Below are 26,900 nucleotides of genomic sequence, written 5' to 3'. Positions count from 1 at the left end.
CAGCGGAGGCAACGGCTACTCGACCAATAGCGTGCCACAAATCCGGGCACCTAATTTGTATTGTTGTACACGAGCTGCTTCTCCTCTTGGGTAAGAACACATCACAAACAAACGTAATTTCACCACAATCGTCGTACTTTCGGGGTATTTATATGGTTATTTTTGTGTACATATTATACGTGTGTGTTCAAACGGCGCAACGGACCGAAATAAACTGTGTTTTTCTTAAGTTGGTCAGCTTCTTCACGGGCCAAACGTAGCGAGCGTTAGCTTCTCTAGCTAGCCATGACGTCAGCGTTTGCTATGCGACTTGACAGGACAACTTACTTTAGAGTTAAAAAAGGGTCTCCTTACTTCGAGGTTCATAGCTTAAACACACACCAGTGGCCGCCACGTTATCTAAAATCATCCGGTTATGACGTCCATTTGCTTTTTTTTTTAACGTTCATCACAGCGCCGAACGTTTACCTTAAATCGGGCTAACGACACGCTTACTTTTACGGTACCATTCTCGGGTTCAGGTGAAGCTAACGAAGATGATGGATGCACTGTCGGTAGTGAGTCAGCTGCGGGACCTGGCCTCGGAGCCGCAGAACCGAGAGGTGATAGTCCAGGATGAGGGCTGTCTCCCCGGGCTGGTTCTCTTCCTGGACCACCAGAATCCGGACGTGCTGCTCGCAACTCTCCAGGTGGGTGATGGAAGCTCGTGGTTGTCCTCTCCTGCTGAATTCACTTTAAAATACACCATTAGCACATTCTGACATGTAGGATCGCTGGGTGGACCCGTTGTCATAAACGTACTGCATATTTAAATCCATCTTTTGTCCTCAGACCATGCGCTACTTGGCTGAGTTGACCCCCAACATCTCCACCATGAAGAGTGAACTGGGTATGATGGTGAGCCTGGAGAATCTAACTGGGAGGTGAGGGGATGTTTTTTTGGAGGGCTGCTCGAATGGTGCGCTCATGTTTTTCCACTTGCAGTCTTGCTTGAACTGTCTACGTTTTTAACTACATTACTTTTTTCCTCATTTACATTTACTATTTCATGTTATAGCACTGATGGTTTGGTACTTTTCAGGGTTCTGGAACCAGGCTACATTAAATCCAATATGTCTCCATATAGGGAGGATCTGTCTGTTGACATCACGGATTTGGCCCAGGAGTTGTATAACATTCTGAGTGCAACTGTGCCACGCATACCTGAGAGGGAGAATCGAAAGAAATCCCAGTTCTTTATCAACTCCACCCAGAAGAAGGCCAAGTCTGTCACTCTTCACATCCAGGGGCTGGACAGCACGGTGAGTAGACTCATTGACTGACACACACGCAACTATACTTATTATTATTTGTAGAATTATTGCAGCAAGTTACTAATGTTAACTAACATTCTCCCTCTCGTATCAAGGACCAACGAGGTTTGTGTGAGGAGGCTCTTCTCAAGGTCAAAGGAGTGATCAGCTTCACCTTCCAGATGGCTTCCAAGAGATGCACGGTCCGCATCCGTTCTGACCTGCCCACTGAGGTAAACCACAGAGACAACGTTTTCTATCAGCTTCTACTTAGGAAGTAACTGGCCAGTTAATATATCAGTTCATACCCCTGGAGTTATAGTCAACATTTGTATTTCATTATCAAATCTGCTGATATACATTTGTTGCAGGAATCTGGAGAACTAAAACAGTTAATCTGATCTTTAGCTGATGTCTGTTAATTCCTGTCACCCTTTTCCCTGATGTTTTGAATTTCCAGAGTCTGGCATCTGCCATTGCCGCCACGAAGGTGTTGTCAGCTCAGCAGGTGGTTAAGAATGAGGCAGGAGAAGAGGTGAGTGGTGATCATAAAGCACACATTTTGACAGTATGCTATGTGAGTATCCACATGAGAATGAACCAAGGATTGTGAGTTCACATTGAACTCCCTATAACCTCTCTCCACTCGTTTTTCTTTAGATTTTTATATCTCTAAACCAACAATCTGGAGTGGCGGTGAAGCGAAACTCGCCTCTACCAGACTACCTCCCAGAAGAAGAGGAGAGCCCGGAGAGAGCGGTCGACCGAGCAATTTCCCGCACCACAGCGAAGAAAGATTCCAGTGGAAGTTGGCTCAACTCTGCTGCCAGTTTCCTCACCAACACATTCTACTGGTGAAACTGCCGCAATTTGATTCCCTGCAATCCAGTGACGAAAAGTTGTGCAAAAGGACTACAACTGCTCCCGTTTGTTACACGAGTGGACATTACAACATGCTGGGTGTTAGCACACCACAGGCCAACATCCCGGCTTAGTGCACATGGTCAACTTCACCAACTTGACATCAAGTCCCTTAGTTGAATGGAGACGCACTTGAATATATATTTTGTCTTTGGACTTTTTTTCTATTAATTTACTTTTCAATAAATGTACATATTTTCTTGGTCGAACTGTTCATTTTCTCTTTTCTCAAGTAAAAAACAAAACAAAAAAAGAATGGCTGTTTGTTGGTAGTTGTTTTGATTTAATGCTAAAATAAATCTACAAAGTATTACATGTTTTCAATGTGCACTGTAAATTATCTTGGATTATCTTCCCACTATTCATTTTTTTTTAGATCAGGAGAAAATCATTGCAATACCACATCGTTGAATAGTATAATCATTTCAAAAAGTTTTATTTACCTGCCAAACATTACATCTTTACAGTGGTTCAAAGATCTCATCCCACAGCCTCTTGTGAAGTAAAGGGCGTGTTAGTTTTCCGAGCCTCGTGGTCAGTCTTAGTAAAATATTTTGGCTTTTAAACATAATTTATAGGATATGTATAATGTTATTTACAAGCAATTTATCAAGTCAAGCTGAACAGAATGCTTCGTACGACTGGCGGAACACCAGCGCTACGTAACCGAGAAGTTTCCCTCCTTTTTTTTGGTGGTGCTGCGAGATTTGAACAAAGAGGAAACGTAAGTGCAAAGGTTTGAGAAATAAATGCCAAGAGAGCAGCGTTACCGGAAGTGACTATCACAGAAGTGTAATGGTTCAGTTCCAGTGGTTTACTTTAATCCCCTTCTCTTGTCTTTCATTACAAGTTCTATAAAAGGACCAGTTGTTTGACCTTTTATATGATGACATAACCTTTCATCATGAGTATTCATAAACTTAAAATGAATCTGGCATGAGGCCAGAATGTCAAAGCTCAGGCTGAGAATGCATAACTTCATTTCAGTGAGAAAGACAAGTCCCCTCATTCTCTCTATAATGCGGTAAGGCAAAGGAACGTCAACATTAGCAGCATTTCTTCTCGAATCCTTCATCAAAAAATGATCAAACGAATCAGATTATTTCAGATTAAACTTCACCAGCAAATGATTTGAAACCATTTTTGTATTTGCTTGACGAAAATAAAAGTCCACCTCCCAACACAAGGTGGCTAAGCTACAGCGGACTCCTCCGACATCGGCCGAGTTCGACGTAGTGGAACTGGACGCGGGATGCAGCACCGACGGGGTAAATGTAAAAGGGTCAACAAACGAAAGGAAAAGGGCCGGACTTAAAAGTCAAAAGCATATTCTTTTTTTTTCTCAATTTAAAAACACAAAGACGCCATTGAGGACGAAACAAAGAATCACATTTCATCTGTACAGCAATTAAATAAAACTAAACAAAAATAAAATCAGTAGTTTACACACTAATTCTCAGGTGACAGTGTTTTCATCTTGTCATTATTTAACTTAAACTCCATAATACTCCAGCGCCCCTGCCTCAACCCCAATAATAACCTCTAGTCTTAAACACTGGAGACACAGCAACAATATATTACATTACATGACTTTCCTGTAGTCTTAATACAACTTTATGCACCGACATTATTCCTTATCCCATTTCTTCTGTAACATTTCAATGTGAACATTGAAAATCTATAGTTATGAGGTTCTAGTTAAAGAGAGCAAAACGCGTTCATGAAACCTTGTAATTCGGAGCCTGTTGTGCGAGTTCCAGTTCAAACGTCACGTTGCTAACCTCGATCCGCTTACAGTGTGTCTACAGCAACGGAAAATCTCTTCAAGTATCGGCTGGAGACTTTACATCTGATCTCAGTTTACGTCATTATTAGTCTCTCGTCCGCACAAACACAAACACACGCACACGCACACACACACACACATACAAAACACAGGAGTCAAAACATGGAATAGGCATTCAAACCTCCAGTGATTTCCAGACATTCACTTCAGAATCAGGGGTAGTTGGGGCTGCACACAGAACTTTGTGACTGAGTGTAATCAAGTTATAGAGAGACGATCTATTCCCCACAGTTTGCTGAGGGAAAAGTAACTCCTCTCTGAAGATGCTTTGGGGAGATCTTTGGGAAATGGCTGCGGTGCTCTTCTGTCGTGGGAGGTGGAGAAAATCGAACCTCCGGAAGGGTCTGACCGCTGCAGCGAGTCCTTCCTTCGGTTCAATCCGACAGCTCTGCGATATCTCTCTCTGGCCATCCCACTTCCTGTCTCTCTGGGTGTGGGATCATCTCGGTCTAACAGGGCATCAGGCAACATCTAAACAAACAAGGGCAACAAAGAAAAACCGTCAGCTGCTGGCTAAAAAACACCTCCTAAATTAAGTCAACTGCCCATTTCGACCTGACAATGGGGGGTCAGTGCGAAGCGAAGAGGGAGAGGGAGGTCAGGAGAAGGAACAGAAAGACACACACAAATGAAAAAACAAGAAATGTGTAATAAGTTTTGATGTTGACACCTGAGAAGCAATAAAATAAAAAGACTTAGGTGTAGTTTTATTGTGCTTCTGGATCATGCGTGTATAGACCCGGATGAAGATCCTCCCTGCTGGTTAAATGTCCACATCTTTCAAACTCCATGCCAAATGTTTACAATGTTTTCTGGAAAAGCATCGAGCTCAATCCAAGAAATTACCCTGATCACATCATAATGTCCCCTGACTTTGTCAAACTCCCTCCAGAGTCACAGAAGAGGAAACGTTATCAGATCATATTTAGAGGATGATGACACCAAAATATAACTGCAGTGAGAGACTTCTTCTGCAACCAATACGAAGAGAATATACCAGAGAAGGGTTCGTGGGCAAAGAGGACGCTCACTGACCGGGTCCCTGCTGGGCTGAGATATCCTCTACTCCACTCAGAGGCTTTAGGAGGCCGTTCTCCGTGAAGGCTAAGACAGGAACTCTCTCCTCCACCTGCTGCTGCTCCTCCTCTCCCTCAGGAGGAGACAACCTGGAATGCGAAGGCAGTACGATCACCTCTTCAAACTCCCCGTTCTCCCTGGAAAAACAGAAGATGGAGAGGAAAATGTTACCCTCATTACAGCCACCAATGTGACAAAATATAACCCCAAACACGTGCATATTGTATATTATGTTTGCTGTAAATCTACCTCTGGTCAGAATGGCTCAGTGTTGTGGTGTTGGGCTCAGGTTGGCGACCGTTGCCATTGCTGTTGTGCGTCGGTGCCGCCGTCACTGCGGATGGACTCGGAGTGGCAGGTGTCACTGAAGAGGAGAGAAAACCAACACGGCTCTCAGAGACAACATCGTGGGAACAACTGAAGTGGAACAATTTGAAATGTACAACAGGAGAGTTATATTCCTGCAAAAAAATGGTTATTCAGTTTTCAGAATAATTAAAGAATGTATGATTATAGAAGTAAAAAAATGTAGTTACCAGCGCCGTCTCCGTTCCTGTTGGGGACAACTTTCTACAGATGGGAAAGAATACAAAGAGAGTGAACACACAGGTTCTTTGTGGTTAGTCGGACGTCCACATTTCTGTTTCTGTTCTGCCTTTACCTTCTCGACTGTGTCTGAACGTCTTGTTCTCTTCATGATCTCGTCCAGGCGCTGGTTAAAAAATACATACATATATTTTTCACGCACAAGGAATATTATGTTACAAGTGTGTGTGTGTGTGTGTGTAAACAAGCGCCACCTTTTTCCGCTCCAGGCGTTCGGCCTCCTCTTTCTGGAAGTGTTTCTCTCTCTCCTGCCTCACTTGCTCCGCCTCCTTTCTCTGTCGAGACTCTTCCTCCTCTTTCTAACGAACACACACACCCACGGAGTTTGATTTTATATAGTTCGGTCAACAGATGTCTGCAAAGTGCGGCCTTCAGTTCGCTTGTACACCTTCTCTCACCTGTTTCTGGAGTCTCTCGGCCTCCTCTCTCCCTTTCTGAAGTCTCTCCTCCTCCCCCTTTCTCTCCTCCTCCTCCTTATTCTTTCTCGTATCCTCCGCCTGTCGCTGAGCCTCCTCCGCCTGTCGCTGAGCCTCCTCCTCTCTCTTTGCTCGCTCCTCGGCCTTGCGGCGAGCCATTTCCTCTTGCGCTAACCTGTACAAACACACGAGAAGCCCATTGGAGGATGCAGATACACACGCCTTCAGTTTTATCCATCTCCTTGCACACTGGATCAGGCTCAACGTTCACAAGCAGCGTGGCCAGCTTACCTCCTCTGCTCCTCCTGTTGCTTTCGCTCCTCTTCCTCTCTCTCCCTCTGCCCGCGGGCCAGGCGTCGATTCTCAGCCAGGATACGACTCGCCTCCTCTGGATCTGTGGTGCCTGCTGAGGGCTTGTAGGCTGGAGGACTGCTTATTCTCTCTAGAAGGCATCAACCATGAGCATTTGAACCGGCGTATCTCATAGACTGAGGAATAAATAAAAACAATCCAGGCTGCATGATAATGTGGATGTGAAAAAGGGTGCTAGCTGACCGCTCGCTGCTGGTGCTGTCTGCTCGCTACTGGTCTTGTTCTGACCCAGTGGCTGAGGTCGAGGCTGAAGGGGACCGAGAACCTGCTCTTCTCCACTGCCGTCCGGGGCTCTGGTTGGTTGGAGGCTCTCCGGTGTGACTCTGAAAGGACGGAAGTTTCCAGGGTCATCTGCCCCAGGCGACTTAAGCAGCTTGGGAGTTGAAGGGCGCCCTGCTGGCTTTTGTGGAGGCCTGTGCTCAGGAACAAAAACGCTTTTCATGTACTTGTACTTGCCCAAAACCTTGTTACACCCTCTCCCACCCTGCTCCCAGTAATCCATAACTCCAATGTGTGACTAATCCGTTTATGTGCCTCATTCTGTCCAGATATCATGGTTATGTTTTCCTACCTGCCAGGAGAGGGCGCTGTCCCTTTTCTGTTCTTCTTGCCTGGCGAAGTGGGGCGCATTTTGGGGGGCAAAGTGAAAAATGGAGCCAATGGGAGAGACAGGTTGCTCCATGACTTCCTGACATTGTCTCGGTACTTCTGCTATTGGTGCAGAAGACGGAGGGAAACAATGAGATCAAATTAATCATTATTCAAAATGGGCAGGATCTTGGAAACCGACATAGGGCTTCACAAAAATGTCCTTAGCGCCACACACAGTGATCAGGTGATACAAATGGAGCGGGTATTGACAGCAGCAGAAGATGATCAGCAACAGGATTAGACTCACACAGCCTTCCTTTGGCCGTGCATAACCTCTGGCAGCAACTTAACTCAACTTAAAAAAAAGAGCTGTTGCCAAAATAAAAGATTTACCTTTTCTCAATGCGACCAACTTACAAGGCATGTATCATCTCCTATTTGTAGAGGAGGCAAAAATCCCTTGCTTGCATTAACAATGACCTTCAGGGTATGTAGACATTATGGCACATAAGTGGTATCATTAGTATGTTGGGTTGTGTCTGGATTATGAATGTGTTTGTGTACATGTATGGTTTATGCATGTGTCTACGGGGTCCTTGAGTGGAACAAAAAGGTACAGAAGATGTCCACCTAAAACTCTAATGGTATAAGCTGTGACAGAGCAGCAGACAGATGGACAGTGCGATGTGCGTGTCCGTGTGTGAGGAGCACAAACACAACGTGTCCGACTGATCATCAGTATGAAAAAAGTCAACATCAAGACCATAAATATTCTAGCAAATAGATTCAAATAGATTATCGTATGAATACATCGCATCTAAAAAAAAAATAAGCGCCTAGCTTTTTATCCCGTATCAAATTCATCACTCGATTCAGTATTCAGTCAAACGCATGTGCAGGTTGATGATGTAACCCACCTGCGTGGTGCCGGTGGTCCTCCTGCGGGCAGTCGTGGTGGACGACGACACCGCGCCCTTGCCGAGGCTCCTCTCCTGGCTGCGGCAGTGAGGAAGCGGCGGGGCCTGCAGGGCTTGGAAGGACATGGAGCCCATGGGGTGGCAGGACACTGAGCGAGGACAAACAGGCATGGCTACGGTGACGCGGGAGTTCGGAGCGTTACGGGGAAAAGGTGTGGAGCAGGGGATGAGCAAAAGTTTGATGGACAAGGAGCAAGGAGCAAGACATTGCGAAGGAGAAGAAGGAACGAGAAGGGTGTCACGTGAATTATTAAAGAGAAGGCGTGAGTTTGGGGAGGGATTGATGAGTGATGGAAAATAAGATGATTGGTAGAAACAGAGAAGAAGAGAAAGGAGGTATTAGTGCTGCGGCTTGGAAGCACAACTGCTAATATGCTGTTGTACTTTTTAAGAGAAGCATTTAGTAAAACCAGGTTAGAGAGTGAGAAAAAGAAAAGCTTTTAAAACCACAGCGCAGTAGGGAACATGTTCCATTCACGTTGTGCTATCACACTATCGGAGTGGTGTGGCAACCCAACCGCTGCTCTACAAAGTGGAAGCATCTCTACTTTGAAAATTAAAGCGAGTATGCAGGCAGAGAAATACACAACACACAAGAAGTGCGCCTTCGCACACTGTAGGCAATGTGTAATGTGTAAAAGTGTGCAGATTAGAGGAGAGCAAAAGAAGACACAGTGGGCTGTGTGCAGGTCAATATGATGAGTTGTTGTGTACGTGTATGTTGTTGTGTAAGGAGAGAGTGCGATTACTCCAAAAACGCAGACACAAAAAGTTAAGAATAACACAGCAGAACAAAATAACAACAAAAACAGGCCGAAATACACACAATGGACTATACATTATTTAAGTCATATTTCAGCACGGGGCTTCTCAAAACAAACCGAAGCAAACACACCGTTGCTGCCGTAGTGACAGTAGTCGGAGACAGTATATCAATAGGGGAATACTTCCGGAACGGCTTACTCGTTACACTGCGACCTGTGTGTGCGTGTGTGTGTGCGTGTGTGTGTGTGTTTGTGAGAGCTTGGAGCGCCTGATACAGACTGGTGTAGGAAGCTTCAGACGGTGTAATGCTTTAAGTCTCGGACAAATCTGATTAACATCCGAAACCGTTCTGTCAAGAGGCCAAAACATAAAGAGTGTAAGATATACGTTGAACGCTCCCAGCTGTGATGCAAAGTGGGACGTGTGTGTGTGTGTGTGTGTGTTACCTGTTTGCTCCCCAGACAGACTCATGGCACTGCGGCTGCGAGCCAAGTAGGAGTGCGTTGGCTGCTGCAGGCGGTTCACCACATTGCTCTCCCACGGCGTCAACGGGAGACGGCGCAGGCCTGAGCACACACACGCAACACATATATATGAGGTTTGATAACATGCTTAAAGTATTAACTGCCCACCGATTAGCCTCGGGAATAAAGTCAAGAGGATATTAGAAACTGCGCGCAATTACGCCATTTGTTGCTCGCACTGCACAGCGGTGTAGGCGAAAGCCGAAGTGAAGTCGTGAGCATGCACAGGCTGATATGTCACACCTACACCCGCATGCACCAGTTTGTTTAGAAGGGAGGCAAACAGCCTGAAGTGAAGCGCAAACACAGGGAGGAGAGCAGCCAAATAAAGGGCATATTACATATTACATTTATAGAAAATGCTTCAAGAAATAAACAAAGGAATCTGGCAAATATTTCAAGAAGGGCTGGAAGTTTATGCCATGCAGACATTGCTACCTAGGTAGGAGTGTTGGCATATTGTGCATAATGTGGAGCATATAATGCCGAAGTGGACAATCCAACGATTAATTAATCTTCGCGATAACCTCATTTGCCACTTAGAAGATCCAAAGGAAAAGTTTATCAAGCAAAACATGCAGCGGTGCTCCTCCTGAGGATGAAGCAGAGTTCAAGGTTGCAGGTTTCAGGGTGAGGGCCCAAGATACACCTGGGCTGGAAACTGCAGAGGAACCCGAGTCTCTAATCTACACCTCCTTGTATTCAAACATTGTATTCAAACAATGGCACGTTTCGCTCGTGATGTTTTCTAACAGGGTCCGTTCAAGTGTGCCGAGATTTTCTTGGCAGCATGAAACTTGACACGTGATCAAATTTGATGTCTGTAATTATGTTATTTCTGATTGTCGGGTGTTGATTTTTCAGCTGGGGGGGGGGGGGGACAAAACAACGTACAGTGTTCCCACAAAAACAAAAAGATTATCCTACAGAGGATTAGAGAAAGGGGTCACGCTAGAGAGGAATCTTGATCCTAAGTGCTAACACATGCACGCATATATTACATGCCGTTTGTATTGTAAAGATTGCTCATCGCATCATTCTGTAAAGTTGGACTTGATGATCTACACATATTGCTATTAAAATAACTATCTAGTTGCTTCTGCAGGGTATTCACAACTTTGTGTTGGGAATTCCTCAACAGTTTCCAGCCTTCGATCTTTTGGCTTTGCAACATAGTGTGCAACATATAATAGGGAGGAGCCCAGCTGCAAAAAGTTCCCAGAAAACACCTGTGTTTTTGTGTTGGGTGGTCTTTCCCTGGTGGAGGCGGGGTTTGGACTGAGATTTGCTAATGACAGGGGAGGAGGCTGTTCTCATCTGTAAGCCTGTCAGCAACATATGAACATCAAAGAATACATGATCTAAGGATTAAATAAGCACTTATAAAATGAGTTGATCAATACAACTCCCATATCTGAATATTGAATATGAACAAACATTCAGCAGTGTGTAAAAGAAAACATAATTGAGCGCTTAGACACATGAGTCACAACATGTTGACATATATTGGTGTGTGTGAGTTCAAGATAAGTTCCATTTCCATTACCTCGGTCCGGTGAGTGTAGGAGTGTAGCAGAGGAATAGGAGAGGCGCTTGGTAATAACTGGGTCTGTGTGTTTGGATAAATTCATTGTGGAAACTGACCGCCTTTCAGCATCTAGAAACAAAGAAAAACATGATAAAAGCAAATGTATGAGACATTGAATAGGTGGAAAGAGGGTGGGGGAAGAAAGAGAGAGCTGGAGCTAGAAATCTCTCTTTGAAGGGTTACTCTAGTCTGTTCTGGTTAAATCGGGTTAGATATATATATGAAAAACTACCAACATGTTGCTAAAGGGGAGAACAAATTAGAAAATGAATTAGTGCTAAATGGGTTTTATGTAATCTAAAAATGGAGCTATAATGGTTTGAATGACTGTGTCTTGGGATATAAATGAAGTTAAAAACTGGATCTCTACATGCAAGTCAAACAACAAACACTAATACTGCCATTCACATTGGCCTACATTTGCACTAAAGCCAGTGCTATAACGCTGCGGTACAGTCACAGTGCTAGAGCCAGTGGGCTAACACTGGCTGGCTATCTGACACAGTGCTTTAATATTCACATTGGGAGGCCACTCCGTATCTGCGGGAGAGACTGAAAGCACCATGCATGTGCTCCAGTCCAGCAAGGTCGAGTGGATAGAGGAAAGCCGACTCGACAAAACCTGGACCAGGAGGGGAAAGCACAATGGCAGAGAAACAAAGAGCAGAGAGGAGGTAGAGGGAGATCCCAGAGCCAGGGTAAGAGAGAGAGAGAGAACGTGAGAGAGAGAGGTTGAGTTTGAGAATAAGGAAAGAGAGCGAGAGAGAGAGAGAGAGAGAGAGAGAGAGTGTGGGAGGGGCAGAGCAGGGTGTGAGTCAGCAGTAACAACAGAGGGCAGGGGATCTGCAAAGTTCAAATATACACATGGCAGAACAATACTGACACGCAGAGGCAGGCAGACATATTTACACAAGGGACACACTGTCGGATATCAGGGAGATATGAGATTTCAAATTGTATTCAATAAACCTGAGGGCGCTATTAGTGTTGTGACTTTCTGCAGGTAGTACGTGCAGTGTGACGTGTGAAAGTACCGGCTGGCGTGCTGGGAGCGTTTGTCTGCAGCGGCCCTCCCCAAGACCACCGGTTGGGCTTCTGTTTGGTCCTCTGGGTCCTCTCCAACGACCGACGGATCACCGCCTCATGGCGAGCCTTAAGTCACGAACACAACACCACAATATCAGCGTGAAAAATAGATTAAAAACACACCCCGACATGCAAATATCGCTGCAAGAACGGAAACAATTCCGCTGTGAGTGAAGTGTGTTTAGAGCACACACACACACACCAGTTGTACAAGTACCTGGCAGATACACTATAAATCAAAGGTCTGGTTTATCTAAAAAATTTCTCTTGACTTGTCAGTGTCCCAATGTTCATTAAATCAATAACCTAATCAGAGCTCACTGTAAAGAGAGTCACAGGACACCTGCAACTCCTCAAGTATGACATTATTTATATGGATGGCTCTAACAAAACCCCAACATTTGAAAGCAGCAGTACGAGACAGCATTGGATGTTTTGGAGCGTGTTTGCTTGACCGACAGAGGACCTCAGCTTATCAGCTCAGCTCTTCTTACCTCATCTCCAGCCACGACTTTTATTTACTCTAAAGCTCCAATAACTTCTGAAATATCAAACCCAAATCAAAACTCCAACACACTACGTCTATGTTTCCCCACAGTCTATGTTATGGGGCGTGGAAATTAATTAAGATCAGGTGATAGGAGTCGGCAGTAAAGTTCAAACTCCAAATCACTCAAGAGGGAATGGGCATTGAGCGTGTAAATGGTTCACTAAAAAATATTATTTATTAGCCCGTCTGTGACGAGACGGTGTGCATGCAGGTGTGTTCAGGTGAGGAGTAGCAGATTGTAACGCACAGGTGTGGACAGGACCATGTGTGTCAGACCTTGTCTTCCTCCAGTTTCTGCCGTCGTTTCTCCTCCACGGCAACCCGTCTCCTGTCCTCCTTCACCCTCTGCTCCTCCAGCCTTCTCCTCCTCTCCTCCACCTGCTTCTCATAGTGCAGCCGGGCTCGCTCCTCACGTGCCTGCCACTCGGCCTCCTTGACAGCTGCGGCACGCACAAAACATATCCTCGGTTCATAAGGATTTTGATGCGCATGCATTATCGCGTGTTCATTGTTGCTCACACGCTAAAAAAACAATAAAAAAACTGGTACACACGCACACACACAGGCTTATAGCAGCAGTGTGATGGGTCAACTGGAGATCATGTGACTAGGCTTTAGCTCTCAACACAAAGCAAATCCCTCTGCCCCTCAGCTGGGGCCAGAGGTATGACCACTGTACAACACTATGAACACAAACACACTTCAGTGATATAAAACATACACGGCCATGGACTTGCTCAGCCCCATCTCTTGTGGTATGCCATACACAAAAAAAACACATTCAAACCACAAGCACTCCCTAAACCCTGTACCATGGCCTGACCCATTATGCAACATTGACGCCATGGCAACAGGGGGTGCCTGGCTTCGGCAACGACTTTATGTAACACCCGGAGAAATGGGCCCTTCACCACAGCACCGGCCGAGTTCAGCTGGGATATGTTGCGGGAAAGACCAACAAGAAAGTGAGGGATGCATTAAAAAAGCCGCCTGCACACTAATGTACAGTCGACACGCAAAACGCACACAGTTGAGGAATACACACCATTCAGTTTCTCACGCTCCCCCCGGCGCTCACGGGCTAACCTCTGTCGCTCGTCGATCTTGTTGAAGAGCAACGAGTCTGCAACGCAAACGACTGTTAAACAAGCAGATTTAACAAGCAGATTTAACAACTGTGCCACTGGGGGTGAAAGAAAAGAAGCGATCCTGTATTATCTCTCTCCAGAATTATTTTAACGTGTGTGAAACATGTCTTTGTTTGCCGGTGTGACTGACCCGTTTTGGTGGCAGCATTGTAACTGGGGCTGGTGGTGGTGTGAGTCAGGGTGGGGCCGGGGGTAGGGGTCAAGTTGGGAGTGTAGGTCTTCCCGGAGCCCGAGGAGCCGTGGCCATCCTCCGATATATACTGGGAGTAAGACGCTGGAGAGAAAGACAAACCGGACGAGTGTCAATAACCAAAATAAGACAGAGACACCAAGAGAGAAAACAAGACATTTGAGAGAGAGAGAGAGAGAGAGACCAGGAGAATTTTACATTAGGTAGATCCATCACATCCAAAACTGTAATAATAGTGTCACATTCAGCAGCATCTCCATCTGTGGTCCATGGCAAACATATGTCAGACATACAGAGCCTGGGAGTGGCCATGGACAACAAATAATCAAGGCCACACATTATTAATTTGTGTGCACAAGATAAGACAGCACAACAGGCAGGAAGTATAGTGCGCCTGCTTCAAGGACATCCACAGGCGGTAAACTTGTCCTTATCCTCGTTAATTGCATTTTACTAACAACAATCCTTTGCAAAGCAAATGTTGTCAACATAAGTTTAACAAGTCATCCCCAAGCTAAAGTTAAGCCTTATAAGAGTCTCTATCCAGAGCGAGGACAAGTGTCTCCAGAAGGAGGCGACTGGAATGAACGACTCGGTCTTGTGCACGACGAACAGGTTGTAATTATTATAATGTCGTGCTCACTAATTACTAAAAAATGTGGGAACTACCAGCCACGACAACGTGGTGTTCTCACATTGTCAGTGTGTGCTATGTGTGTGTGATCATGATAAAATGTGGTCTTGGAGACACCAACCGTAGCAGGAAGTATCATAGTGGCGGCTTTTGGTACTTTGCCAGGTGTTCACATTTCTGCCCATCGGCAGACAGATGGAGTCGCTGTGATAGCAATCAGAAAACTTTACAGGTGTGTAGTTGAGATCAAAAAGAAGACCAGAGCACGACATTTGAAGATGGGTGTGGTCCTTGCAAGGGTGCCGAGTGTGGATAGGAAGCGGTGAAGGGGGCCACTTTAATTGAAAGAATAGAGAGAATTTGATCATTTCTAAACCTCGTTTCAGCAATTCATTTTTTGTCTAAACACATAGAAAATATGCATTTAGAATATGTGTTACCGTCAGTCATAAAAGGTTATGGCACTAACCATACCAATGGGTCACTAGGGTGCAATCAGACATGGTATTGTGTTGTCTAAACTCAGAATAGCTGTGTGAATGATGTATGCGAGTGAGAATGCAAAGGTTGATTGACAGTCTGCATGTACCGCCTCTACTGCACTCTCAAGCTGGCTTTTGGGCCACATTTACAGCACAACGTCTGCAGGCTGACGGGGAAAACTAAATGTGGTGGAACTAAATGGTTCTCCCTGCATTCTCGAACGCCCCCCCCCCCCCCCCCCCCCCCTCCGTTTGTTGCAGTGTTCCCACTCAGCTCAGAGCTAGGCTGTTGATTAATGACACACACCATCAGGCTGAGGGTGACTCAGCACTTTCAGGTCAACCTCCCGGACACAGGCACAGAGCTCAACACGGGCCTCGTATGCACAAACAGAAGAGCCTGCTCCAACATGTACACACCTTTTGTGATTTGGGCTCTCAAACAGTCAAGGATGCAAAGACAAACGGTGTCAAGGTGGCAACGAATTAACTGAATGATTGAACACTTTGAGGAGACACTGTTAGTGTGCAGAAATAATTCTCGCCAGCTCCACAGACACCAATCTGTCCCAGAAAGTTGGAGCTAGAATTAAATCAGTCGTCCTGACCCAGACTCAACCGACAAACTCCAACACGCTGACCCCCCCCCCCGAAATAGCACCAGCTGAAAACACCTAATCGTACTCTTGTCTCCGTGGTTTCTTTATTTCTTCACTTCAGTGACTCGTTAGTTCAGTGGGGTAATTAACTGTGCCGGTGGCAGAGAGGAGCAAAGTACGAGTTTCAATGCCTTGCTGATCACGCTGAAGTGCACTTAACATTCCAACGCCTCCATTGATGTACGACCAGACTCGTCTGTGTGATACCGATACGCAATTTAAGCAATTAGGCACAATGGACTGTTTTTCGCGTACTGCTACACTTTATGGTTTATGTTGTGGCATGTTGCAGATACTGTTATAGATCTAAACTGCCATCGCTGTCTCCACCCCAACTCATTGAGGTATTTTTGCGGTAATCCACAAAAGGACGTGCAGAACAAAGACGTGAGGTCATATCTGCAGAAGTATTGCATTTCGCAGTCTATGGGACATCCACGGAGGTGTGTACACAAGTATTAGCAGGTCTACCCTGCCTCTGGTGCAGCGCTATTCAAACATAATGGCTATTGTGACAGGAAAGGCTGGGCCCGTCTAGGTTACAATAATGTCCAGTCAATGAATGTATTGTTCCCCTAAAGTAATTCTCCTTCAGCAAATGATTAGCTCATTGAGAAAAGAGTACAATGTCCTGCTGCCAAATACTACACTGGATGGATTATAAGCAACTTCCACAAAGAGGTCACGTGAACGAACATTTGCTTCGAAAAGACATAAAGGAGCTTTTTTTTCTTCCTTTTGAGCAAGTTAACTTCTCGTGAGTGATGAAGTAGACCGCCTGATACAAGCTGAGTGGAGCTCTACCCAATGAGCCAGTGGTGGTGACAGGCTAAGAGCAGAACCACGTTTCCTCTTGACAGCTTCAACTGAAGCACTTGACTGAAAAGTGCTGGGAACGCTCTGAACCACACTAATAAGAAATCATACCTTACATGAATGGCACAGAAACACAATGACTGGTAAAAAAGAAGAAAAAAGAAGAAGTGTTCCAGTGACAATTCAGAATAATTGTATATTCATATTATATAATACTGTTATTAGAACATCTCACACTGAAATGATTCATAATTGATCAATATAATCTATAATATACCCACTCCCATGGGTGCAAATGACTCTGTAAACTGCTTACAAATGACTAACAAACAGGAATAGCAATGACAAACAGGTGTTTATCAAAGCATAAATACAGTACAGCTGGTGTACACTGTGGCTATATTCTTTTTACCATTTGAATAATAGACAGATGTCATCTTGTCTATTAGTATTTGCAAATGAGGCACATGAATCCGGTCAAGGAGGTTGACTGAGGGCATGTCAAAGGTGTGCGTGAATGAATGTGTGTGTGATGCATCTCCAGTTCTGAGAGTCTATGCACATAATACATAACAAAAAACACAAGTCAACCTAAAATACATTGACATCTCACTGTACAGCCAGCTTTGCTCTACATACTGTCCTGAGTTAGACTGGAGAAAACAAGGCCTGACGCAGCTTTTTGAACTCAAAGAAAATGTCTATGTGTGTGGCTTTGCATAGTTAACCAGACAGAAAACTATGAACTGGGGTCATCCCGTGTGTAAGAAGAGGTCAGCTGAGGTCAGAGGTCAAAACAAAATGCTACATTTAGCTTGGGGTGTCAAACTGAACTTAAAACACAATTCATTCTCTCCCAAAACGCCATCACATGCAATGCTTTAACAGTTAAATATGCTCCATCACATGCAATGCTTTCACAGTTTGCTTATTTCTGGTGCAGTTTGTTTCCTCCTGCTTCATCTCACGGCCTCGTCCATCTGTTGCTGAGGTCATTAAACAAACAAACCTCAATAGCAGAAAGTATAATTGCTTGCATGCACCAGGAAGCCATTTAACAGCCTGTGAAGAAAAAAATATATATATATATCACCTCAAGTGGATGTAAACACCCTTAACGTCAACCTGTACTTTAACATCATGAACATATTTCAAATCTAATCTGCTGGAAGACGGAGCCAAAACAAAACCGTCCCGTTGCTGACAGACCGCAGCGAACTTGGGTTCATTCCTTGTTCAACCTGTGTCGATTCATCAATGAGGCAGAAGTCCTTGGATCAAATGACATGTCTTTACCTGGAATTTGGTGCATGATTCAAAAGGCTGCCAATGCCAGTGTGTGACCTGTTGAACCCCTCGCTAGCGCCCCTGCTCCTACTGGTCAAATGGAGGGCCAGAAACAACGTTCCTACTTCCTGTAAACATCTCACACAGTGGAAGATAAGCTCAGATCCAAAGACCATGGCGCAGTCAGTAGGACGAAGGAAAAAGCAAAAAGAAGAAATTCCAAACAACCGGAAAAAGGGACCACCCAAAATAAATTGAAAAATGAAAGGGAAAGCAGGAAGGGAGAAGAGAGAGGGGTCAGCTTTGGTCAGTGTCACTGTTATTAAGAGCCGATTGACGGCGATGCTCCAACCCCCATCCTTTTGTCCATGTGTGTGCGTGTTTGTGTGTGCGTGTATGTGTGTGTAAAAGAGACAGAGAGTGAGACATAGGGAGAGTGTGACTGTTTAATCTGCCCCTCCCTCCCTTAGTGCTGGAGTGTGTGTGTGTGTGTGTGTGTGTGTGTGTGTGTGTGTGTGTGTGTGTGTGTGTGTGTGTGTGTGGTGTGTTCTGTGTGTGCAGACGCTCCCCACCCCCAATCTATCTGCACTCACTGGCAGTCAGATTAAATGGTCAGAGCTAGCGATTAATGATGGGCGGTCCGGGCCAGTGGGTAGCAGGCGAGCATGCTGCGTGGCTCCAGCCTCCCTTGCAACCTGAGAGGATTAGCCCGCGGCTAATGCTAAGCTAAACGCTAAGCTCCCTTTTTTTTATTTTGTCGTTTCTTATTTTATGATTGTTGTAATGTCGTCAGGAAACTGGTTATTGGCTGATTTGTTGAGAGTTGGCATCCAAATTGATACAAGATGACCATGTCATGTCAGAGATTAAGAATCACTAAAGGCACTCAACCAACCAATGTCGAAAACATCCAATTCTTTTATTTGTATGTAGGATTAATAAAGGCTGCACTATTCATGATCAATTAAAAGGTAGGCTAAGGTTGAATACAACAAAACAGTCTTACATGCCTTGATGAATGTAGGGGATATATAAATGTTTGACGATTTAGCCTCCTTAAACATGTATAATACTTGGTACCTTTGAAACAAACACAGACTGTTGTCTGTTATCCTCTATTATTTATGGTTTAAGTGAGATGCACATGCTTGTCCCAAGAGAAAACTGCAAAACCCTAAGTATGAGAATCATGTCTAACACTAAAAGGAAATGCACTTATTCAGAAATGCGATCAACCTTTTGTGTCGTCTCTTTCTTTATTTTATTCTTTATTATACTACTTTAGTTCCATGGAGTCAGGTTTACCTTTGAGCTGCAAGACTGTATGACAGAAGCTAAGTGAATAAAGTGATTCATAAAAACATTAATATTTGATCGACCTCCTGTTTCCATGAGTCAAAGAACAAACCCTTCCGTTTTTTAAAAGAACAAAGTAATAACTGAATGAGCAAAAAATACATATAGAATGGTACTAAACTAAACTGAACTAAACAGGTGCTCCATTGCATCACATTAGTGTCTCTGCAACCCTTACCCAGCACTGCTGACTTAACCATACTATTTTACAGTATACCACGTTATTGGTTTTAAGGCCAGCAGCATGGTGCAGATTCCGTCTCGAACACTACAATACCCATAAAGCACTGCCCATAGCTTGTTCCACTCTAGTTCACTACTTATTCTTCAGACCTTAATTCCAAGTCAGACACAAATGGTTTAGTGAAACCAACTCTCCCTGGGAATGCAACACAACAGCAGGTCTCGTCGACACTGAATGAAAACGTATGAAGTGGATGAACGAAAAGGTAAACAAACAACAAAGCAAATATCTTTTGCTCTCAGATATTTGAAGCTCTAGACTAAACCCCAAAAGCAGGAAGAGAAGCTCAGTAACAAGTTTGCACATTGATACCTGCTGTGACTACAGACACATGATGTCCTGATGACTGACCGCTCTGCTTACTGATGCTTTATAACACACACATACATGTGTGAAGTAGACTGCACCTTCACTCTCGTCTGCTGCCCTTGTGTTGACCCAAGATTGCCTTGTCAGCTGTTCCGACACACACACACACACACACACACACACACACACACACACACACACACTCATGCATACACACACACACACACACACACACAGCTTTCTCATCCGCCTTGTCAGCTGGTTGAGAATGATGGGTTAAGAGGACTTTTCCTCTGCAAGATTATACCACACACACACACACGCACACACACAGACACACACACACAGACACACACACGTTCTTTTAACAAATACACACATACACTTTTGTTAAACGTTCCACAACTTCAAGTCTACTCCTGTGACTTTCCAGAGACTGGTCGCACCTTTCATTTCCCTGGTAGCCTCTCTGTCCCAGATATGAAAGCCCTCACACACATACACACTCACACACACTCACACACACACACACACACACACACACACACACCGTTTAGTAGTTTAAATGAAGCTCAAACATGTACATCCATTTTGCTCTACACTTAACACCCCTGTCAGTTTCCCTCCATCCTTTTCCTCCATACCTCTTTTCTTCCTCCTGCAAGCATCTCTCCGTCTCTGTCCTTCCTCTTCCTCGGTGATGGTGAAGAGTGCCGGGATGGCTGAACGGTTGCCCCCCTTCCTCAGCTTCCACTTGCCCCGCGAGCACCCACCTCCACCTCCTCCTTTATCTCGTCCTTTACTATCTGGCATCGCCTGCCCTGTTGCTAGCCCTCGAGCCCCTGGCTAACTCACCGTGCCCCTGCCCATCCCACCCTGCAGTGGTGGGTGGGGGGTGAGGATGCAGGTCAGTGGTGAGTGCCAGAAGATGTTGGGGGACGGGGGGGTCACCCCTAAAAGCCTTCTTTGCAGTGAAGATGTAGATAGCTAACAGACAATGCTAACAGCTAATTCCTCTGGTTGTACATTGCTGCTCTGTGTCTGAGGCAGCAGAGAGAAGGAGGACACACCAGAGGGAGCAGGAGACGTGGAGGAAATGAAATTATGTGAGAGAAAAACAGAGACAGTTAAAGAAGGTCAAAGGACAAAGTTTGGAGAGATGACGAGGGAGAGCACACAAGAGAGACAAACAGAACTGCCCACTGTGCCTTGTAAATACTGCCTGCGATGGCAGTGCCAGGCAGAGAGACAGAGTGACAGAGACAGGGAGTGCGAAACAGAATCTGAGGATGAGCTCTTGTCGTCTGGCTTAGAAAAGAAGACTTAATCCACAAAACCGGCTTGGTCGAAAGCTGGAAAGATTGCAATCATCTTGACTCCCTCACTCCTCAAGAGATGCTGATGCTGCTGCTGTCACTACTCTTACTGCAGTCCCCCTTTTTCCTCCTCGCCTCTCTCTTGCTGAGCAAACTTCACATCACAGAGGCACTGACTGTACACACACACACACACACACACACACACACACACACACACACACAGGCCCACAGATACACACGGGTAAGAGAGTGCAGCAGGGCCGTTAAAATATTCAGTGCAAATCCAGCAGGGCAAGGTGAGCCGGTACCGGTAAAGAGTTTCCCTGACAACCGCAGCACACGGACCAATGATGCAGTGGCAGAGTGGGAGAGCGAGAGAGCAGAGGACACACTTTAATGTAACACACAACTAGGGATGCACGTCTATGCACACACACACCAAAGCAAATAATGCAGTGCTGGAGCTGCCTCTGTGGAAGGGGTGTGCTCATAGAGCACATGGTCTATATGTCCCCGCCCCTTTCTCTGCTTAAAGAGCCATGGACTATTTGACATAGCAGGTTGGTACAGTGAATATGCAAATCGTTCTTTTCATGTCCTGCTGGATCTTTACGGGAACAGGACACGGCAAAGAGAATATGTCGATCAACAGTGACATATCCGAGCAGTATTAACAGATACTAAAGTTGTGCTTCACTTTCATTTTTGTACTCTGACGCTGACAATGTTCTGAATATGAAAGAGTGAGAAATGAAAATTGGTAAAGAGAGAAGATTTGCTGAGCATATGACACACATATGGCGGGTGCCATGGATGGGCGGAAGAAATAATAGGGCCATAATAAAGATATTGCAGGCGACATTATTGGAGGCTTATCCAGTAACAGTGCAAACATCAGCCTGAACAAGCAATATAGTGGCATGTGGTTACGCAGGCTAAGCTCACATCTACCAAGGCAAATACACACAGAGAATAAACAACCAGCATGACAGCTTGAAATCTTTCTCAAAAACACTGTGGCCCAAGACTGCAAGGCAATGAAATGATTAGACACAATTACTGACACCTGGAGAGACAGAATGCAATTAAGTCCCGCCCACTCCGGAGGGGAAACACCATGAATCGCTCTCACTTGACTTTGTATTGTGTGAAGGTGCCTCCTTGGCACTTTCTTCTGCCAGCAAATAACATAAACTACTTCTGCATGGTCGGATGAACTACGAACACAGTAAATCACCCACAACTAAGTATTTATGAGCCGCCGGCTCCAGAAAACTACACACAAATAAAACACGAGGCATCAGAGGGAAGAATGAGAAAACTGGACGATCCTGCCTCTCAGTATGCCGAACGTTGAGTTAGGCAACTAACAATGTCTACAGCTAAACAGTATGCAATGTTATTATTGTTATCTTAGCCAACTACAATAACTTGCTCGAACATAGCTTGATAACACCTAACCTTTCCCATCCCACCATCATCATTTGATAGACATATGGTCCTAAAATAATAGAACTTTGACATGATGAAATCTAATGCTTTGAGCTAGCTACTTGCATTTTGTTAGCGTTTCAGCCCCATGTTGCATATTGTTTCCCTTCCGATGAGCGTACTTTTCAGATTATGATGCGCTCTGTCTTTATTACAGATGCACGTCTTCTTTTGGTAGGACAGAGATTGAGGTAACTGTTTGCGGAGCTATTTTATTTTATTTTATTGTAGATATATAAACATTTTCGCTGCTGCTTCGAGAAATTTCCCCCTGGGGATGAATAAAGTGATATCTTATCTTATCTTATAAAGACTAATTCAGAGCAGAGTATTCAGCAAAGAACACATTCACACAATTCACGTTCCCATCAAGCATCTACTGTGTCATATAAACTAAAGACATTCAGGACGAGACTTGCTGCCTCATCTCCTCAGGGTGCACAATGCTGTACAACCACACATTCATGAAAGAGCCATCTGATCTTTGTCCCTGCAGGATAGAGTAATGCTGTAATCCTACCCTCACTTAAACCGGAGCGGCGAGGCTACACACCCTTCTCACACCTATTGCATATGTGTGCATAGGAGATTCACAGGCACGGGATTAGATCAAATATGTTGACTGTTGTCTAGACGGATTCATTTAGCAATCGAAAAATATAAACTTTAATGTTTAATTAAAATGTTTACAACAAATCTAGTTGATATGTTGCATTCAAGTAAAAGGGATGATTATCTTTCAAGCAAGACGTATAAGGTGTAAATTTAGTTCTCAACAAAGTAGTTTAGTACATTTTAAAAGTAAAATACTCTCCTTGTTGAACATGTTAATGTAGAGCCTTTGTCTTGTGAATATTCTCAGTGTTTAGATGTGGTAACCACATTGTCTTATAGATAGATATGTGATTACATAAGGTTTGACATGGTATAAAATAAACAACAATAGCTGCATAAAAAAAATAGGCCAAAGGTAAATGCAACATGTTCCATATGTCAGCTGATGAAGATAGAGATATTGAAACTGGTCTTGCCACCTAGTGAGAGAGACAAATAAACAAAGCATTTTTGTGCAGGCATATGATGGGGCAACTATTGGATGGCACAGATTAGAAAATGTCAGAAAACAGCGGATAATCCCGTAGGACAGTCACAACATTATAGCCAGCTTCACTGTTATGCTCAAAGGCGGTCGAACAGTTCACAGCAGCGTGGGAACATAAGACACATGACACATCGAAACAAGGAAGTTGTTTATGAATACTACGATGCGGAGAGTTGGCAAGCAAGCAGTTATTCATGGGAAAACTGAAAGATGATGATAATGCTTAGGATGAAAAGAGGAGACAGAAATAGTGCCTTTTGGGAACAAAGCTATGGTGGCGTTTAGTCTTATGTTGGAATTAGTTTTCGATAAAAGCTGTATGCTTTTTGATGGCTCACCGAGTGAACAGTTTGAAGCCGACAAGATGAGGTTTAGAAATGGTGGAGTAAACATGTGATATTGTAAGCTCCTTATAGCGTACAGTGAAGTCAAAGTGAGATGCATCTGGGTCACTGAGTCACTAGTAGGTGTTGTCGACATACCTCAGTCAAATTAAGATCGCATCCACTTCATAGACTCAACGACACACCCACTCAACATATAACATCTGTGTTAGTGTTGCTAGTGAATGATGATGATGATGCTTTTATTACAGTAGTGTGTAGTATGTAGTACACTTCATGAACTTCATGAACACACTTATCTGACAAAATTACACACGTTCTTAATCTTTCATCTCAAACTTTAATCTAGTCTGTTATTAAATAGATCAGCAAACTATAGCTCATTGTTTATATGTTATAGCTCAGGGTCACAGATTTCCACTACCTACTTTAATATGAAAACATTTCTTCACAAAAGTGTGTTAACAACCAAAATAAATCCATTTCCCAGCCACATGTTGATCTTCTGCATAGTCAAACCCCAGCAAAGATGACAGAATGAGGATAATGGTGAAGCATTTAGTGGCGAGTGTGTGAGGTTATTTACTTAAAATTATCGACATTAACACATTACATGATCCGCCTCCACCATATACAGTGTCTATATATATATATATATATATATATATATATATATATATATATATATATATATATGGATAAGTAATTCAAGAAGTAAACCCTCTGACGCACCTCTTGAACAACATCCCAATCAGAGACGTCACAGCAGGTGTTTTTCCATTAGCAGCTAATTGAAAACACCTGCTGTGTCAATACAAATTGAGGAACGGCCAGAGCGGAAAAGTGCAAATATCCTGATAAATACACCATGCAGAAATGGCCTGCCTTCTTTTCTTTTTTTTATTCAGTATTGAATTACAATAAAGGGGAGTAGCCACAATATTGTTCTTTCCTTGATTCTGGCGACGTCACTCACGGTACGTGGCCATTGCTTTGAGGATTTGCCCTGAACAGAACATTATTAGACTGACAGCAGCTCACACACTGCCAAAACACACCACCATTTATATTTTTACGTTTGTTATTTTATTATGCAAAGAGAAATTGCGATTCAAATTGCATGCTGGCCGACAAAAATAAACCAGTAGTTTAAACAACGCACTGCAAGCTATTAATTTATTTAGTCCTCGCGTTGATATTTTAATGACTACACAATGAAATAAAAGTTTGGGGTCAACTGGTGTTGGAGAAAAAAAAAAAAAAAAGTAAAAAAAAAAAAGTATTGACACGCGAGTCCAAACTGTTGACAGAATGACAACATATTTAACAAAAGCATACGCTTCCGCCATCCCGAGAACCCCTCTGCTCATGTCCATGAATTCACCTGTCACGTCAACTGGAGAGGGGCTTGTCAGAATGTCAGCAACAGGTGTGCGCGAGCTCGAGGAGAAGCTCAACATGTCTTTTCGGCCACGACGACGAGAGGTAAAACTGTACTCTTCGGTTTAGAGAACCGGCTCGTGTTTAAAGAAACGTTAAAGCAACCGGTCCGGTGAGTTCGGTGTTGATAGTTAATCTCACTCCCGTGACCGAGCGGCTCCCGAGTCTCTCTCCGTAGTTCAACGTCAGCGCTCAAACGTCGACCGAAATCAGCGGACGCTCCTCCAGCCGAGCTCTGGTGCCTTTTTTTTTTTTTAAATATCGGCTCGTGCTTTTATTTAATTTTTTTAAAACAAAAACTTTAAGAAAAGAAGGAACACAAACTTTTCTGTCTGTAGGAACTCACCTTGGGACTCGGGAGGAGATGCGTCGCTGCCATCCTGGTCCGCCATTTCTCCTGACGTCAGCTGAGAGGGATCAGCCGCAGGAACCCGAGGGACCTGCTGCGATGATGCCGAGACGGGCACCCTCCTGACTCACCCCCCCACAGGACAGGTGGGGGGACTACGCAGGCTAACACCTATTAGTGGAATACACCTTTACGGGTGTGTGAACGTAATCGAGACATAATACACTTCCCACACACTATTAGTCTCATACTTCACACATTTGCTTAATTCTGGGCCTTTTTTTAATGCACCTTCATAAACCAATACACCTCACCTGTTACGTTGGAAAATGTGCATTCTTGCCTAATCCATGTATAATCGTAATATGGGTTTAATCTGTCTGGATAATATTTATAGTGCTTGAAAAAGGACTGCTTGATAAACTTGAGATGGGACAAGGTACAAAGTGAAACATGATCTCAGGGATGTCTGAAGGTCAATGCTGACATCTAGTGGCAATGTGAGTATAACAGAACGTGTTGTCAATAACGCTGCTGTGATCTTTTGACCTTTGGTGTCTGTACAAGTTTAGCAAAGCGGTCAGTCATACTTGGTCACCTTTTTTAAAATGTGTTATATATTCACATTTATTTTGTACCTGAAACATATAGCACCCACAAACAGGATGGGGAGGTAGAATATGTATAAAAGCGTAAGCCTCAGGGTCTATAAAATCAACTTTCCCTGAAAAGCTTAACGGCAATGTTATGCTCCGGGTGTATTCCTCAACACAGAAGGTCTTTAACATGAGATTTGCATACAAGTTTACAAAAGAAAAATTTCAGGTAATATCTTTTTAATTAAATTACAAATGAAACAACACATTGAACCACATGTTCCTTGTGTATATGCACATTTTGAGACCGTCACAACGCGTGTCACACATTAACACTAAATACAGCTATTTGAGTAGTCTGCCTTATTCTCTTGTCCTTACTTTCAATAAGCAAAGTAAAATGACTTCCCATTTTCATTATTTAATTTATAATGCATAACAGGTGCTAGCAATTAAAAGCATGGCAAAAGTGTAAACGTGAACACAGATTACTTAAAGGCCCTGTCCACTCTCGCTGGTGTTT

General features: G+C 44.0%; 2 protein-coding genes across 6 annotated transcripts in view; one reads left to right on the top strand and one right to left on the bottom strand.

Annotated features, from left to right (window-relative positions):
* Positions 1 to 2,427, top strand: part of armc1l (armadillo repeat containing 1, like) — a 2,549-nt gene extending 122 nt beyond the window's left edge. Inside the window, exons 1-7 of one of the 2 annotated variants that reach the window (XM_034527974.1) lie at positions 1 to 90; positions 522 to 689; positions 832 to 923; positions 1,127 to 1,301; positions 1,409 to 1,525; positions 1,753 to 1,827; positions 1,953 to 2,427. The exon at positions 1 to 90 is cut by the window's left edge and continues 122 nt beyond it. In XM_034527974.1, the coding sequence (XP_034383865.1) occupies positions 537 to 689; positions 832 to 923; positions 1,127 to 1,301; positions 1,409 to 1,525; positions 1,753 to 1,827; positions 1,953 to 2,150 (810 nt within the window). In that variant the 5' untranslated portion in view covers positions 1 to 90; positions 522 to 536 and the 3' untranslated portion in view covers positions 2,151 to 2,427. Of the gene's footprint in view, positions 114 to 521; positions 690 to 831; positions 924 to 1,126; positions 1,302 to 1,408; positions 1,526 to 1,752; positions 1,828 to 1,952 lie in introns of both variants that reach the window. The other variant, XM_034527975.1, reaches the window with a different exon arrangement.
* A 198-nt stretch (positions 2,428 to 2,625) lies between these two features.
* Positions 2,626 to 26,307, bottom strand: si:ch73-217b7.1 (ensconsin). Of its 4 annotated transcripts, none has more exons than XM_034528195.1 (19): positions 25,779 to 26,307; positions 13,890 to 14,033; positions 13,657 to 13,734; positions 12,888 to 13,051; positions 12,010 to 12,127; positions 10,934 to 11,044; positions 10,617 to 10,712; positions 9,310 to 9,429; positions 8,039 to 8,187; positions 7,102 to 7,241; positions 6,714 to 6,943; positions 6,450 to 6,600; positions 6,141 to 6,333; positions 5,937 to 6,041; positions 5,798 to 5,848; positions 5,673 to 5,706; positions 5,386 to 5,500; positions 5,057 to 5,273; positions 2,626 to 4,530 (listed from the first exon to the last, which is right to left on the bottom strand). In XM_034528195.1, the coding sequence occupies exons 1-18, from the start codon at positions 25,822 to 25,824 to the stop codon at positions 5,087 to 5,089; spliced, it is 2,232 nt and encodes a 743-aa protein (XP_034384086.1). In that variant the 5' UTR covers positions 25,825 to 26,307; the 3' UTR covers positions 2,626 to 4,530; positions 5,057 to 5,086. The 4 variants fall into 4 exon arrangements, with proteins under 4 accessions (XP_034384086.1, XP_034384085.1, XP_034384087.1 ...); XM_034528194.1 differs by having other exon boundaries at positions 5,095 to 5,273; positions 25,779 to 26,306; XM_034528196.1 differs by lacking the exon at positions 10,617 to 10,712 and having other exon boundaries at positions 5,095 to 5,273; positions 25,779 to 26,305.
* Between the last annotated feature and the right edge of the window lie 593 nt (positions 26,308 to 26,900).

This window comes from Cyclopterus lumpus, chromosome 24, assembly GCF_009769545.1.
Source record: "Cyclopterus lumpus isolate fCycLum1 chromosome 24, fCycLum1.pri, whole genome shotgun sequence".
NCBI lineage: Eukaryota > Metazoa > Chordata > Actinopteri > Perciformes > Cyclopteridae > Cyclopterus > Cyclopterus lumpus.
This window is presented reverse-complemented; position numbering and strand designations above follow the sequence as displayed.